We start from the raw sequence: 13968 nt of genomic DNA on the forward strand, positions 1-13968 counted from the left end.
TGGTGTTTTTTTCCAATCACAAGCAAAAGAAATGAACATTAAATTAATGTTAGTTTGTTTTTTATAATGCCACTTCTCTAGATGAGCTAAAAGAATCGCATTTGTCCTAAAAAAAAAATCAAAAGACACATTTTAGAGAGAATAGCATTTGTTGTTTTAATGAAGCATTAGGAATAATATTTGATTTCCCATAATTCATCACGAATGGCTGTGAGTCCGTGACGTTGTTTGGTATCCTAGGGAGGGGAGAGGAAGAAAGTGCTAAACATCTGAAGCATAGGGATAAGGCTTGCATTTTATCAGGTAAAAATATTTTTAATGTAATTTCCATTTGGTTAATTAACTCGCCACTACTGTGTGTTAGTCATTTTATCAGTGGGTAACATGAGTTGTGTTATCCTTGCAGGGAAGGTACGTAATGTCAACTGTCGACAGTTGCTAACGTTACTAGCTAGCCACCTAGCTTAGTTGTGAGCTAAATGGTTGCTAGCTAGCAAAGCTATGCATGTGCAGAGAAATGACTGATAGTTGGCTAGCGTACAGTTTACAGCCGTTAATTTTGCTATCCGATGCTCGCTAGCAAAAGATTAAATAAAATGAAACTATTAGCGACATTACGTTAAAAAGTGCGTGTAACTGTAGACGTTTTATTTAACGTTAAAAGGAGGTTACGCGCAACGTAAATACGGTTTGTTATCCATTTGTAATTAGCAGGAAGCTAGCGACATATCAGAAGCTAGTAATGATATGAAGATGTCAGATATAACGTCAGGTCAGTGTCAACAAGCGGATTGTTACACAGTGTGCTAATTATTGGTGAACGGCTAACAACTCCAGCACCTTGACACAAAGGTAGGTTAACGTAACGTTAACTGTATTGTCAGTGTAACGTAACGGTGTAAACTTGGCGTGTCTATCAGGCCACCGTTGTGTTTGTAAACGTTAGCTAGCCGTGTCGAGTGTGGAAAAGTTAATTGGCATTGACGTGCTAGAGTGACATCTTTCACACGTTACTTATAACGTTTAATAAAAGTTACATAATCGAGTTTTAATAGATGAGAAATCATCAGCTGTGTCAGTTAGTCCAACCGCTGCTGTCTCGTGACTTGTGTCATTGAAAACAGAAAGTTCCAGATCACGGTAACGTTAGTTTGCATTAAACAGGGCTAATGTGGGCTGTTGGCCTCTTGCTTTACTATAGAGCAATCCGGTTTTCAATACTGTAATATTAATACTTTAAATACTAAAAATAAGTTGGACACACGGACGTATTTACATTGGCATTTAGTGTAATCAAAGCCGTGATCCAGACATGGCACACATGCAGTGAGTTGATGCTGGAAATCATTTCTATTGGAACAGGCCCACAAGATGCAGAGCTCTCATGAGGTGTTATAATAACCATTTCCTGTAGCTGAGCTCTTTTAACAAGGCAATATAGCTCTGTATTGTGAATGTAAGGTTGCTCATCTGGGCCAGTGCTACAGCTAGATCTGCTGCTATGTTAGGGACTGTCCAAACCTCTCAAATCATTTGGGACAGGTTTGCTTACTGTACATGACAAAGCAACATTCAGGCTTTCGTAATATCACATATCTGGTACAGACAGTAAATGTGAGGTCTGCACCAACTTAGTAGTTATTTTTAAATTTAGACATGTCTGTTTGGCACTGCCTTTTATTGAATTGAACTTACAGGGTTTTTATTTATATCCTACACTTTAATCTTAATTGCACATTTTTATTCTCCTGTTAATCTTTCATTTTATATTTTCTGTTTCACGCCTTTTAAACCCTCATGTGGGTGTTTAGTTTCTCTCACTGTTTTGTCCTAATGCCTTTTATGTCTTTTGTAAAGCTCTTTTGAATTGTCTAATTTACAGGGGTGTAATCACAAGTTTCATTATGAAACCATAGTGTATCAAAACTTGAGACAGTTATACAATATTTGTTTATCACAAAGTCCGCCACGATGCAGTTTTGATTTGAGTCAATTCAGGGGCCTGCAATCGATACGAGACGATCAGTAAATACCCTCGTCTTTCTCTTGGCTGCTTGCCATTGTCTGTCTGACCATAGGTTGCGATAGCACTATTTAAATGTTTAGAAAGGAGGTGTGGTTGGATGAAAATGGGGACACAGATGTGCCATTGGAATGTCATATTAAAGGGGTGTCTTAAAGATGATGATATGTATCGACGTGTGTGCATAAAATAAATAAGATAGACCATTACAAAGCTATTCTCCATATTTGAAAATAAGTCTAAGAAAATGAGTACACGTCAAACCGGCTGGTGACAGAATGCATACAGTAGAAGATTGCAAAAGGAAGTGCGATATTTACTGTGGCATTGTAAATTTGTATCCAGATTGATGTATTGTTCCACCCCTCATAGTAATAAATTATTGAATTCTTATCACAGGCTGTAACGGTTTCAGTGTGAGTGTGCAGTCCTCCTTGCCAAGGACGGAGAGGCACCAGGGACCATGAGTGAGAATGGCCCTCATACAGAGGCGTCGATGTACTTTGAGGTGGAGGTGGATCCCTTGGGTCGGGACGACGAAGAAGAAGACGACAAGATCCACTTTGACAAAGACGATGACTTGATCGCTGAACCTTCATCGTCTTCCGGTCGGGTGTACGACCGCACCACAGTGCTGATTGAGCGGGACCCTATTCGGCTAGACGAGGAGGGCGAAGAGGAGGGTCACTGTGGAGGGGACGAAGATGGGGTCACCTTCCTCACTGAAGGGGAGGGTGATGGAGACGAGGAGGATGGCTCTCTGGCCTTTATGAACGACCCTGATGGCATGTCACAGGGTTATGTACACCACACCATTTCTCCAGACCAGATTCAGTTCACAATAAATCCAGGCTCCACACCCATGCCACGCAACATAGAGGGAGCCACCCTCACCCTGCACTCTGAGTGCCCAGAGACCAAGCAGAGAGAGGTAAGCCTACACAAGTGCATCTCCTCCAAATGTTAAGGATATACATACTAAGGAAATGTGTGGTTGTTGGGTCACCAAAGGCAATTCTTTTGTCAAGTTCTCAAAAGATGTCTTTATTTGGAATATTTAGTCTGAGCACAGGTGCACAATGATATCAACAGGCAGCTCTTTTTTTATATCAACATTTTGTGCTTCTGTTCTATCACAGGTGTAAATTCGTTTTCACACCAGTTACAACACAGTAGAGGGTAGAATCTGGCTGGTAGAATGTGGTCAGCTGTCAGTGTCAGTGCATGGTTTTGTTTGGTTAGTGATGAAGTATTAACTTGGTTTTGTTTGGTTAGTGATGAAGTAATTGCTTCGATTTGTTTGGTTATTGTTGAAGTAATTGCTCGGTTTGGTTTGTGGAGGCTCTTCCAGTCACTCTAGCTAATTGTTCAACCGAACAGCAGCTGGTTAAAAGATGATCTAACATGTCTAATGGCTTTAAAACTCTAAAACATGTAATATAACAGTATAACAAGTGTTACTGTTTACATGTCTTTCTTTGGTGAAATGCAAAGTACAGTTGCAAATATGATAACATGCAAAATTAGCTTTCCCAGCAGCTAGAGCCAGGTAGCTTATTAGGGTTAGGTAGAAGTTACCACCTGAATGCACCAAAGTGTTCAGCCCGTGTCTGTTAGTGGTGTCACCTTGCCTCCAGAGTGCTTTCACCCATTGCTAGCCCTGGGCTTAGCACATTCACAACCCGCTTTGCCTTCTCTCTGTGTTCATGTGGTGATTTGCCATATTGTGACACTTCCCAGCCTAATTAGTACAAGTGATACTGAAAGCAAGTGCACATTGGTAAAGCAGCTAGTCTTTGCCGAATAAGGGGTAGGTTACAGAAGGACTGCAGCAAGAACAACTGAGTCCTGTGTTTAGTCAGTTGTTTCAAATGTCAGATGACGCACACTTTATTTCCATCAAGAAAATGCTGCGTGCAGTTAATGTGCCAAACCAATTGAAACAAGAGGTTGTTAATTATTGAACAGTTGCCTCAATAACTTTCATAATGAGAGGATTGTGATAACATAAGTTCCTGGTGTGGTTTACAGTTTCTATACCTTTTAGACCTAAGCAATATGTCCATGTTCTTTTCGTTGGTTTTTAATGCCATTTTAATACAGTAAGGATGTATTTTAAAGAAGAGATTTCTACTGCAAGATGGGAGTCATGGCATCATTAGATTGGCAGAGTGCTGGAGTGGATGCAGTATTTTTCTCTAATGTTATTAATACAGAGGCCCCACAAGGGAGCACTTTTCTCTCCAGTGGTGTCTTTAATCTTCACTTCTCTGATTACATAGCCAATATTGGTTTGATCAATGAAGATGAGACACGGTATTTCGGATGGACTCATCAGTTTGTTAGTTGGTCTCAGCACAGTTATAGGTACTGAAAATTATTTTGATTGTAGACCCCAATGGGATCATCGGGAGAATGTCATCGCAGTTTTTGATGAATACCAGCTCCTGTTTTATTGTGCATTTGTGGTACTTTTACTTGTCTGTGATTAAGAAGAAACTGCAAAAATAGGTAATATTTCCTACAACAAGAAAATTGTGCAACACTGTTATGATGTTTCTGAGTCACAAGAAAATGACAGAGAATTCTTAGTGATGTATCACTTCCCCTTTTTAGTGAAAAGTATTTGTCGACATGAGTGCAAAGTTACAGGGGCACCGTCTTTGTGAAGTTACGTGCCTGTGAGGCTTTTTAATCCACCAGTGTAATATCACTAAACAAACTAAATATTAAATATGACAGTGTGTGTGTGTGTGTGTGTGTGTGTGTGTGTGTGTGTGTGTGTGTGGAGGTTGAACGGTTGGCTAGTATTTGTGGGTGTTGCTGCTTTACACCCAGCACAGTGTGTGTTTAATCTGATTGTCTGAGTCACCGTCATTGTTGCTGCATTGCTGGTCGGTTTTTATGTGTATTGTTGTCTTTGTCATTGTTACGACGTTATGGCTTCATATTTATGACACTTTTATGGTGATTGCCACAGGAACCGAATGAATGTTCAAGGACACAATAAATTAAACCATTCACTTCCAGTACTTCACTATCCCTAAACTGAATTGCATACATCAGTAAATGAAAGTAACCTCTGCCAAAATTAAGTTCTATCTTGCTTCTTTGTCAAATATTATTTTGATTTAGTACATAAAACTGTATTTCCTCTCAGTGGAGCCTTTGCATATATTTAAAGAGTGTGTAGTGAATTGTGATGCTGATGTTCATGTGAGTGTGCAAATTATGCAAAGTGCATTCAATTTTTGAAAAGAATAGAGGGCTCAAGAAGAGTGGCTATTTCATTTGAACAACAAATACAAGACACCAGCCTTCTGTTCAACAGGTGTCAGGAAAAAAATCTAACGATGAGCAACATCCAGCACTTGGTGAAACTGCTGTAAATACACTCACATAACCATTTAATGTGTAATGGAGTGGTCTTTTCCACTATGTATGTGGGAGACCAAAGCATACAATGCTGTCTCACAGTGATCGAACTGATGCTGGAGAGGAGTCACGATGGAGTGGGAGATGAAAACAGTACTGAGCTATAAGCTTTAGCAGGCCTCCTACGGTGGCTTTACATGGATGTTTGCTTGACAAATGATCTCTCCCACATCCTTAAAATTAAAAATGAATGGCCTTAAGATTACCCATCACTCAGATTAGTGTTTGGTTACTAAGACTGAAAGGAAATGTAATCAGCTTTATATCACGTCCACTGTATGCACGACGGCTAAGAAGGGTTTTGTCCCTTTCATGGTGTGATTAGGTGTGTTGGAGAGTGTGTCCTGAAGTGAAGCGTTGAGACTGCTAGGATGAACAACGTGGGGTTTTCACTGGTGTGTTATTTTGCAAACTGACCAAGGCATCACTTGCACCTTAAGATGCATTAACATCATGACAAAGCGTCAGTGCTGTCAAAAAATGTCATTTCAGTTGTCTTACTTTCTTTGAAATTTTACAGCAATTTTGGTCAGATGACTTGCCAAACAAATATCCTGATCTCACGTTTTTACCTGAATTTCAGAGCAGAAAGGGCAAAGCAACTACCCAATTTCTTACAGCCAGAGATAAACATGCAGTCATGTTAATGGGAAGTACTATGGAAGTATTTATGTTTATACACGATCTCAAAAAGGATGAAGACGGTGAGTTACAGGAATAATGTTCTCTGAGAAAGGGGATCTTTTTGTTGAGGTGGCCCGCCAGAAGCTTCCTCCTCCTGACTTTGTGTTTAACACGGGATAGCATGTTTTGAAGAAGAGAATGAACTGCTTTTATTCACATTGCCCTGGGGCTTTTGTGTGAGAAGAGAACAGGAGACTGCCACACACTGCAGTGGAGATTGGTGCTGTGAAACAGATTGGAGGGGATGTATTGCATGGGGGGGTTAGTCATCATCGCTGTCCTTTGTGCTCACCGGCCTCATGTGTTGACGGGTGGCTGAGTCACTGAGTTCAGGTCCAGTCTGAAAGGTCACACTGAGTCAGACTGTCACTTCATCGTATGGTCAGGCTGGTTATTACTGAGATGAATTAACAAGTTAATGTCTCCCCAGCTTTTTAAAATACAGGTTAAAGACAATTTATTTCCTCAGAGATCATGTTATTTTTCCCTAGTTTCAGTGTGATTCCACTCAGTTGAGTTGAATTCAACCATGCTAAGGCACTGACTTCCTCCTCCTCTTCTTCCTCTATCAGGTTAAGCGCTACCAGTGCATGTTTGAAGGCTGCACCAGGACGTACAGCACGGCGGGAAACTTGCGAACGCACCAGAAGACACACAGGGGAGAGTACACATTTGTGTGCAATCAGCAGGGCTGTGGAAAGGCCTTCCTCACCTCTTACAGCCTCAAGATCCATGTCCGCGTTCACACCAAGGAGAAGCCGTTTGAGTGTGACGTGCAAGGCTGTGAGAAGGCCTTCAACACGTTATACAGGTGAGTCTTTACACAGCTTTGTTGTGTTTCATTTCTCCGCCTCAGTGCTGTTCACGTCGTCATCCCCTCTGCAGGTTCTGTCACGAGACTGTAGTGAAAGCAATAAAGATGAGATTGTGTCATGATAGCAGATCAATTATTATGCAGGTCCTGCCATAAAGTGGGCGGCCCAACTTGTGTTGTCTTAATACAAACGTGGAGGTTTTATACGAACTACACAACGGACACAAAATAAGTAATTAAATTTAATTCAAATGTGTAACGTGGGCTGTGTGCTGGCAGCTTATTCTCTTCTGACCACAGTTACTATTTTGAAGTGTATTTCTTGTTGCCTACAAATCTCAAATTATCTTTATTATAGAAAGAATGACATTTATTTGTGCAAACATGCACAGGATCAGCACAAAATGACACAATGTAAAGCAGTAGAAACAATCCATAGATGGAACAATACCATAAAAAAGCAGAACATTGTTATCTCAGGCTGCTCTGTGCTGTATGTTCTCCTTCCCTAATTGCTAGCGTCTCCCTAATCACCCATTCTCCCTAAATGAAAATGCCCTCCTCTAATCCATACACTTTCACACAAAGGATTGCCTAAATTCTGGAGTTTTAATCTTAACGTTGCCGTTTTCTAACCCTTTTCACTCAGTTTTAAAAAGAATGGTGATAGGTTCAGTTTGTTTATTGAAGGCTTTGTGTATCTTATTTATAATGAGGTAAATCTGCAGCCTGAGATTAACCCTGCAGACGAGTATCTGTCTTTGACAACACGAGGCCCAATTACAGTTTTAGTCTATTTTGACCAACACCAGGCATGTTTTTCTTTTGCAGCATTTTCACTGCTCAGATGTTGCTGTGATCTCAGTCCACATCCAAGCCCTCTGATCTGTGTTGGTTCAGTTGCTATGACAACATGTGTGGGGCTTGGTGGAGCTGTGCCACCGCCATCAGCTCCCTGTCAGAGGCTGGTATTTAGGGTGGCCAACCAATGCCACACATGGGTGGATTATCTTTTTCATGGCGTTACCTTCCTCTCCCCATCTTCCACCCAGACTCTGTTACATTACCAGAGAGTGTTGATTGTTGGAGTTGTTTTTCCTCTGCCTGACTGGACTCTGTTGTCTTTTTCGTATGCTTTTTTTTAGACATTCTTAAAGTAAGTGCAACAGGGATCAGCACATGCCGTTTAACGCCACTGTGCTCAGTTTGTTCATCTCTGCATGTCCGCCATTGTGGTTTAATGAAACATTTGATTGTCTCCGCAGACTAAAAGCACACCAGAGACTTCACACAGGCAAGACATTCAACTGTGAATCAGAGGGATGCACAAAGTACTTTACCACACTTAGCGACCTGAGGAAGCACATTCGCACGCACACTGGGGAGAAGCCATTCCGGTGAGCATTCCTATTATCAGGAGGTTTAATCCACCCTTAATAGAAGATGAAGGAACTGCGATGCTAATAAATACTCCCAGACAGCTGTTTTGTGTTTGCTTGTCTACACAAATATGTTTAGGGTTTTGTATTGTATTATCTTTTACTCATAGTGATAAGCAGAGACCAGAAATATTCATCACTGTCTATTTGCATCTGGTCTGAAACACTTGGCATGATTTCTTTTTCTGTCTTTGCCCTCAGGTGTGACCACGATGGCTGTGGCAAAGCCTTTGCCGCAAGTCACCACCTAAAAACACATGTACGGACACACACAGGTACATATTAGTGGTGTGTTTTGTGTAACCTTGATTTTTCTGGGGAAGCTTGAACAAGGGCGTCTGTTTTTCAGCTGTGCCTAATTTGCATTTACATTGTTACCAGTGCCTCCCACACATAGTTAATTTGAATAGCCCGACCAAATAGATTTTTCCTGCAGCTAGGAACATTTTTATGTGGTTTTGTTTTTACTGTGTCGTTCCTCCAAAAGTCTGTGTAGAAATGTAGTGAACAGAGCGGTACTTAAAAGGCTGTGTTCATGTGTACTTGTATTGATTGGACGAGTAACTTCCCTAATTGTTGTTGGCTGTGCTCCTGGGCCTGATGGCTGAAGAACTAAGTTTATAAAATAAGCTTCTCAACTGACTTGTTTAATTTGTCCTTATGTATCTGTAAACTTCCATCTATCTCCATGAAGAAGGTGATCTGCTTTATCTTAATAATTATAGCTCAATTAAGTAGGTTAAGTTAATTTTATAAGATGTCAAAGTGCATTGATGATTTCTGTTTGTGTCTTTCCCTCTCTATCTGTACTCGCTCTGTAGGGGAGAAGCCATTCAACTGTCCCAGTGACGGCTGTGAGAAGACTTTCAGCAGCCAGTACAGTCTAAAGAGTCACATCCGTGGCCACGACAAAGGACAGCCTTTCACCGTCACCCTCACCCATCCGCTCTCTGAAGTGAGTCACAGTACAGCAACTTCTTCTCACTACAGTTGTCATGTTCTCCTTCTCCACGCGAGACCCGACAGCAACATGACACTATGGTCGTCACACTTTTCACTTTATTAAAAACTTGTGAATTTTACACATGCTATGTTCCAGGAATCCACTGTGCCTTCAATACCGAGGGCATTTTGTGTTATGCTCTCAGACACATAACATGGCAAGTTTTACAGATAGATGGGAGGCATTTTAGAGAGTATGTTAGCTAAAAACAAAATGGATATTTGCAAATGTCTACAAAAACCTGACTTAAAGGGGTTCACACTACGCTGCATTAACCCCGTTAAATCTGAATTTTATCATCACAAAGATAGCTTTAGATTGAACCACTTGTATAAAATCAAAATTTGTTTGCCTTATTCAAAGAAAGTTATTTTCATGTCATAAACATGATTTTTACATCAACATACAGTAGGTGCTGCATTCTTTCCCAATCTCACTCCCCTATCATGACTCAGCGTTTGATCCCACAGCAGTGCAAAGTTTAATCAGGTCCAATTCATCTCTTAATTACAGGATGCAAATCACTCGCTGTGCCTCAGTGACTTGAGCCTCATCTCTACTGACTCAGAGCTACGAGAGAACATCCATAATGTAAGTCTGGCCTTTGCTTCAGCTTTGTCAAACACACAGTGGTGTGAAAATGTTAAGCAGTTGTCAAGATGGTCAGTAAAGATGCCAATTAAAGATCTAGTGTGTAGGATTTAGGGGGATATTTTGGCAGAAATTGATTATAATAATGAGTATGTTTTCTTTAGAGTATAGTCATCCTGAAATAGGAATTGTTGTATTTTCGTTAAGTTTAAACGTCAAATTCTGAGAATGTTCATGTGAGAGGATTAGCAAACAACATGTCATCCACTTACGTAAAACTTAAACTGTATTTTTAAAGGTCCAGTGTGAAAGATTTAGCGGGATATACTTGAAGAAATTGAATATAATATTCATAACTATGTTTTCATTAGTCTATAATCACCTGAAACTAAGAACTGGTGTAGTTTCATAACCTTAGAATCAGCTGTTTATGTCTGCACAGGGGGCTGGTCCTCCACAGAGTCCATCATGTTGTTCTAAAGTAGCCCAGAAAGGACAAACCAAACACTTGCTCTAGATAGGGCTGTTTGGTTTTCGTGTCGGCCACCGTAGCTCTCCTACTCTGTTGTCATACAAGCTTTAGGCCCCGGTCGCACAGAAATCGTTTTGCAGTTTGCAAAATGGAAGGAACACGGCACTGCCTTTTTTTGTTTATAAATTGAATGCCACTAGTAAAAAATGCTTGCTGCACCTTTTTATTGTTGCCAGGCAACCACCCCATCACGTCCTTACACTAACCTTCCCATGTAATCAGTCTAGCATGTATTTATTTTTCTTCCCCTCACAGTTATTAGTTGCTAGTTCCTAAAATGGATAGGCAGAGGGTACTTGCTATTAGCTTTGGTTAGGGTAAAGAGGCTGTCAGCATATAGTTTGTTGGGCACAGGGAAACAGAGATCTGTATGGGTACATGAGACCCTAAAAAGGAGGGTGGATCATGGTGAGTACCACCAGTTGGTCCTGGAGCTTTGCCTCAATGATGGCTATTTCCAGGCATATTATAGGATGACTTGGGGGCAGTTTGACAACCTCCTGTCTGTTGTTGGGCTGTATAGCTCTGGGTATCCAGCAGCTGCTACCACCAGTTTCTCTTCATTGTTAAGACCACCACAGAAGGCCCGCCTCTCAAATCATCTAATTGGACAATAGGGAAAAAGGATGACAAAAAAAGAGATGACATGGGGCGCTTTTCTGCTCTGATTTGAAGTTTTCTCAACTCAAGGAGTTCAGAGTGCACTGGCAAAAATGTGAGGGGCCTAGAGTGCAGAAATGCATGAGCAAAAAGCGTAATTTTCATTTTAAACAATTACAAAAAGGCACCTCCAGCTGCTAAAACGCTTTCTGTGTGATCAGGGCCTTTGTCAGTTGCAATTTGCAACCTCACTGCTAGATGGCACTAAATCCTACACATTAGACCTTTAACAGGCATCTATTTTAACACTGAAAGTCACTTGTCTCTGTGGTAAGACAACAAGAGGACCTGGCTGTTGTGATACTCAGTAAAGTCATGTAATGCATTTATTATGTTTTAACTTCATTACAGGCTCAAAATTTGGACCTCAGCAGTGTGACCCCTGTGAAAATCTTTGAGCTCATGTTCCAGAGTCCTGAAAATAGTGTCAGCCAAGATGATGCCCATCCCAACGGTACGTGCATTTCAAAACCTGTCAGCTTGAATTGAATTAAATGTTCTTGTTCACTGATGGAGTTTTTTTGTCTCTTCCTCAGAGAGCCTTGCTGAATCCTTCAGCCTAGAGAGGTCTACCCAGTCGGTAGTGAGTGATGGCTCGTCCCTCATCTCCTTCTCTCTACACCCCACCTGCTCATCTTCCTGTTCCCACACAACCCCAGTCATGGAGGCTCCTCCCCAGCTCAGTCAGACATCCTCCTCTCAGGCCTCCACTCCTGCCTCTGTCACAGCTACTGTGAGCACCACACAGCCTCCCCCATTCATGCAGCTAGCTGGGCCTCAGCAGATCTCCGATGTGCCTGCTCAGGCTTCTGTCCAAGCACCCAACCATGTCACCCCCCAGCACTATGTGGCACTGCCACCCACATTCCTGCCGCCGGATACCTCCACCCAGACCACTCCTCTACCACCAACCATCTCCGCTCCTCCTCCAGTTGCTCCAGCACTGACCACCACAGCGTCGGGCACTGCTGCTGTGTCAGTTGTTGCAGCCAACGCAAAAGATGCTCTGGCAGCTGTGGCCCAACCTGTGCCTTTGGCCAACAACCCTGTCCCCAACCCCGGCCCTGGTTTGACTCCCACGCCCACCACCATCACCATAGCTCCCACCCAGAACCTGCTGCAGCCCAGCCTGGTTATGTCGGACCAGAACCTCCAGTGGATCCTCAGCAGTGCTGCCAACAGCCAGCAGAACCCAGAGCAAACAGTGAGTGACACTCCCACACAGAGAAATGGTGACCTGATTTATACAAGTCCTCACGTTTTAATACATTCTGAAGTTTAGAAACCCATTCCTACTTGTCTTCTAATCTGAAGTATGTTCATGTGAGATGGTTAGAAAGCAACATGCCATCGATTGCATAAATGATTATGTAAAGTAAACCACTGGGGATAGCTACAGCCGTGGTCAGCACTGACTCTATCTGCAGTCAGTGTAGCAAAGAAATAGCAATACTTTTTTAAAAAATATACTCTCTAATATAACAGATACACCACACACACTCATTCAGTGCAGTTAGAAGTCTGGTGCAAACCAACCCTGTCACCTCCTGACATAGTGTCCCTCTGTGGTGTTTGTTTGTTTGCAGCCACATCAAGGAGCTCCAAAAGTGGAAAAAGTTTTCTTCACTACAGCCATACCAGTGGGAGGAAATGCTGGTGAGTTAATGAGCAGTGAATTATTATACATTTTTTTCATGTTTTGGACATTGGCCAAAAGGCTGTAATGAAATCGTAAATTTGTTTTGACACCCAGTGCGGTACTTAGCTTTAATAGGATTCATTAAATAGTAGATTGGTGTCCAGAGAGCTCCGCTAAGATACTGTCACAATGGTTTTATTATACAAATGCAGTTCCAAGATGCTGACGCTCAATTAATGCACAGTGCTGGAACTGTTAAAAACTGTATCCCATTATAATATTTAATAATAACTTTGACAAGTAAAGGCACAGGAGCAGGAACAGTCAAAACTAGTCCAGATAAGAAGAGTGCAAGCACTGTCGGCTTATTGATTAACTGACCTCTGATGTTCTTTTTAGGAGACAAGTTATTCCTCCTGTCACATTCTGTACTTAGGTTTTTATTTGTTGACCAAGAGGTCCGTCAGTACACGCTGCATTAACTCCTCTCAACTAATGAACACCAGCTTCTTTCTGAGCAGTTAGTTTTTCATCCACTGTAATTTTTTTTATGTCAGGGTGTTTTCACATATAGTCCCTTTTAAAACAAACTGACCTTAGTCCTCTTAAAGTGGACCAACAGAAAAAGGACTCAGTTCTCTTTCTGTTCACACTATAGCCTGTATATAATATATATTGACGTAGTTTTGTTTTTACTTTGACGCGGCACTGCAGTGTAGTTATGAAGCCTCTCACTTTCAGATGAACTTAAAATTGGAGGAAAACCTTAGCGTCTCTGTGCTGTTGACTGTTGCCGTGTGATGTATTCCTCATTTCACATCTGGAGACGTGCAGTATCTTCCGTGGACCAAACTACTCCTCATTCTGCGGCCTTACAAGCATTACAGGCCGACGTGGTTTTGTCTGTTTTTTCAAGCGTCTTAGTGCAACAGCATGTGATCTAGAGGGCTAAATACAGTATCTCACATAAGTGAGTACACCCCTCCCATTTTTGCAAATATTTCATTATATCTTGTCATGGGACAACACTATAGAAATGACACTTTGATATAACTTAAAGTAGTCAGTGTACAGCTTGTATAGTAGTATAGATTTACCTTCCTCTGAAAATTACTCAAAACACAGCCATCAACATGTAAACAGCTGGC

The 13968-nt window shown here is 41.5% G+C and overlaps 1 protein-coding gene across 1 annotated transcript in view; it reads left to right on the top strand.

The window, feature by feature from the left end:
* Window positions 1-216: 216 nt before the first annotated feature.
* Window positions 217-13968, top strand: part of mtf1 (metal-regulatory transcription factor 1) — an 18033-nt gene continuing 4281 nt past the window's right edge. The window contains exons 1-10 of the mRNA XM_050047019.1: window positions 217-303; window positions 2423-2954; window positions 6715-6953; window positions 8222-8353; window positions 8597-8670; window positions 9217-9350; window positions 9912-9989; window positions 11533-11635; window positions 11718-12385; window positions 12768-12837. Of these exons, the coding sequence (XP_049902976.1) occupies window positions 2487-2954; window positions 6715-6953; window positions 8222-8353; window positions 8597-8670; window positions 9217-9350; window positions 9912-9989; window positions 11533-11635; window positions 11718-12385; window positions 12768-12837 (1966 nt within the window). The 5' untranslated portion in view covers window positions 217-303; window positions 2423-2486. The remainder of the gene's footprint in view (window positions 304-2422; window positions 2955-6714; window positions 6954-8221; window positions 8354-8596; window positions 8671-9216; window positions 9351-9911; window positions 9990-11532; window positions 11636-11717; window positions 12386-12767; window positions 12838-13968) is intronic.

The sequence above is a fragment of the Epinephelus moara genome, chromosome 6, assembly GCF_006386435.1.
Source record: "Epinephelus moara isolate mb chromosome 6, YSFRI_EMoa_1.0, whole genome shotgun sequence".
Lineage (NCBI taxonomy): Eukaryota > Metazoa > Chordata > Actinopteri > Perciformes > Serranidae > Epinephelus > Epinephelus moara.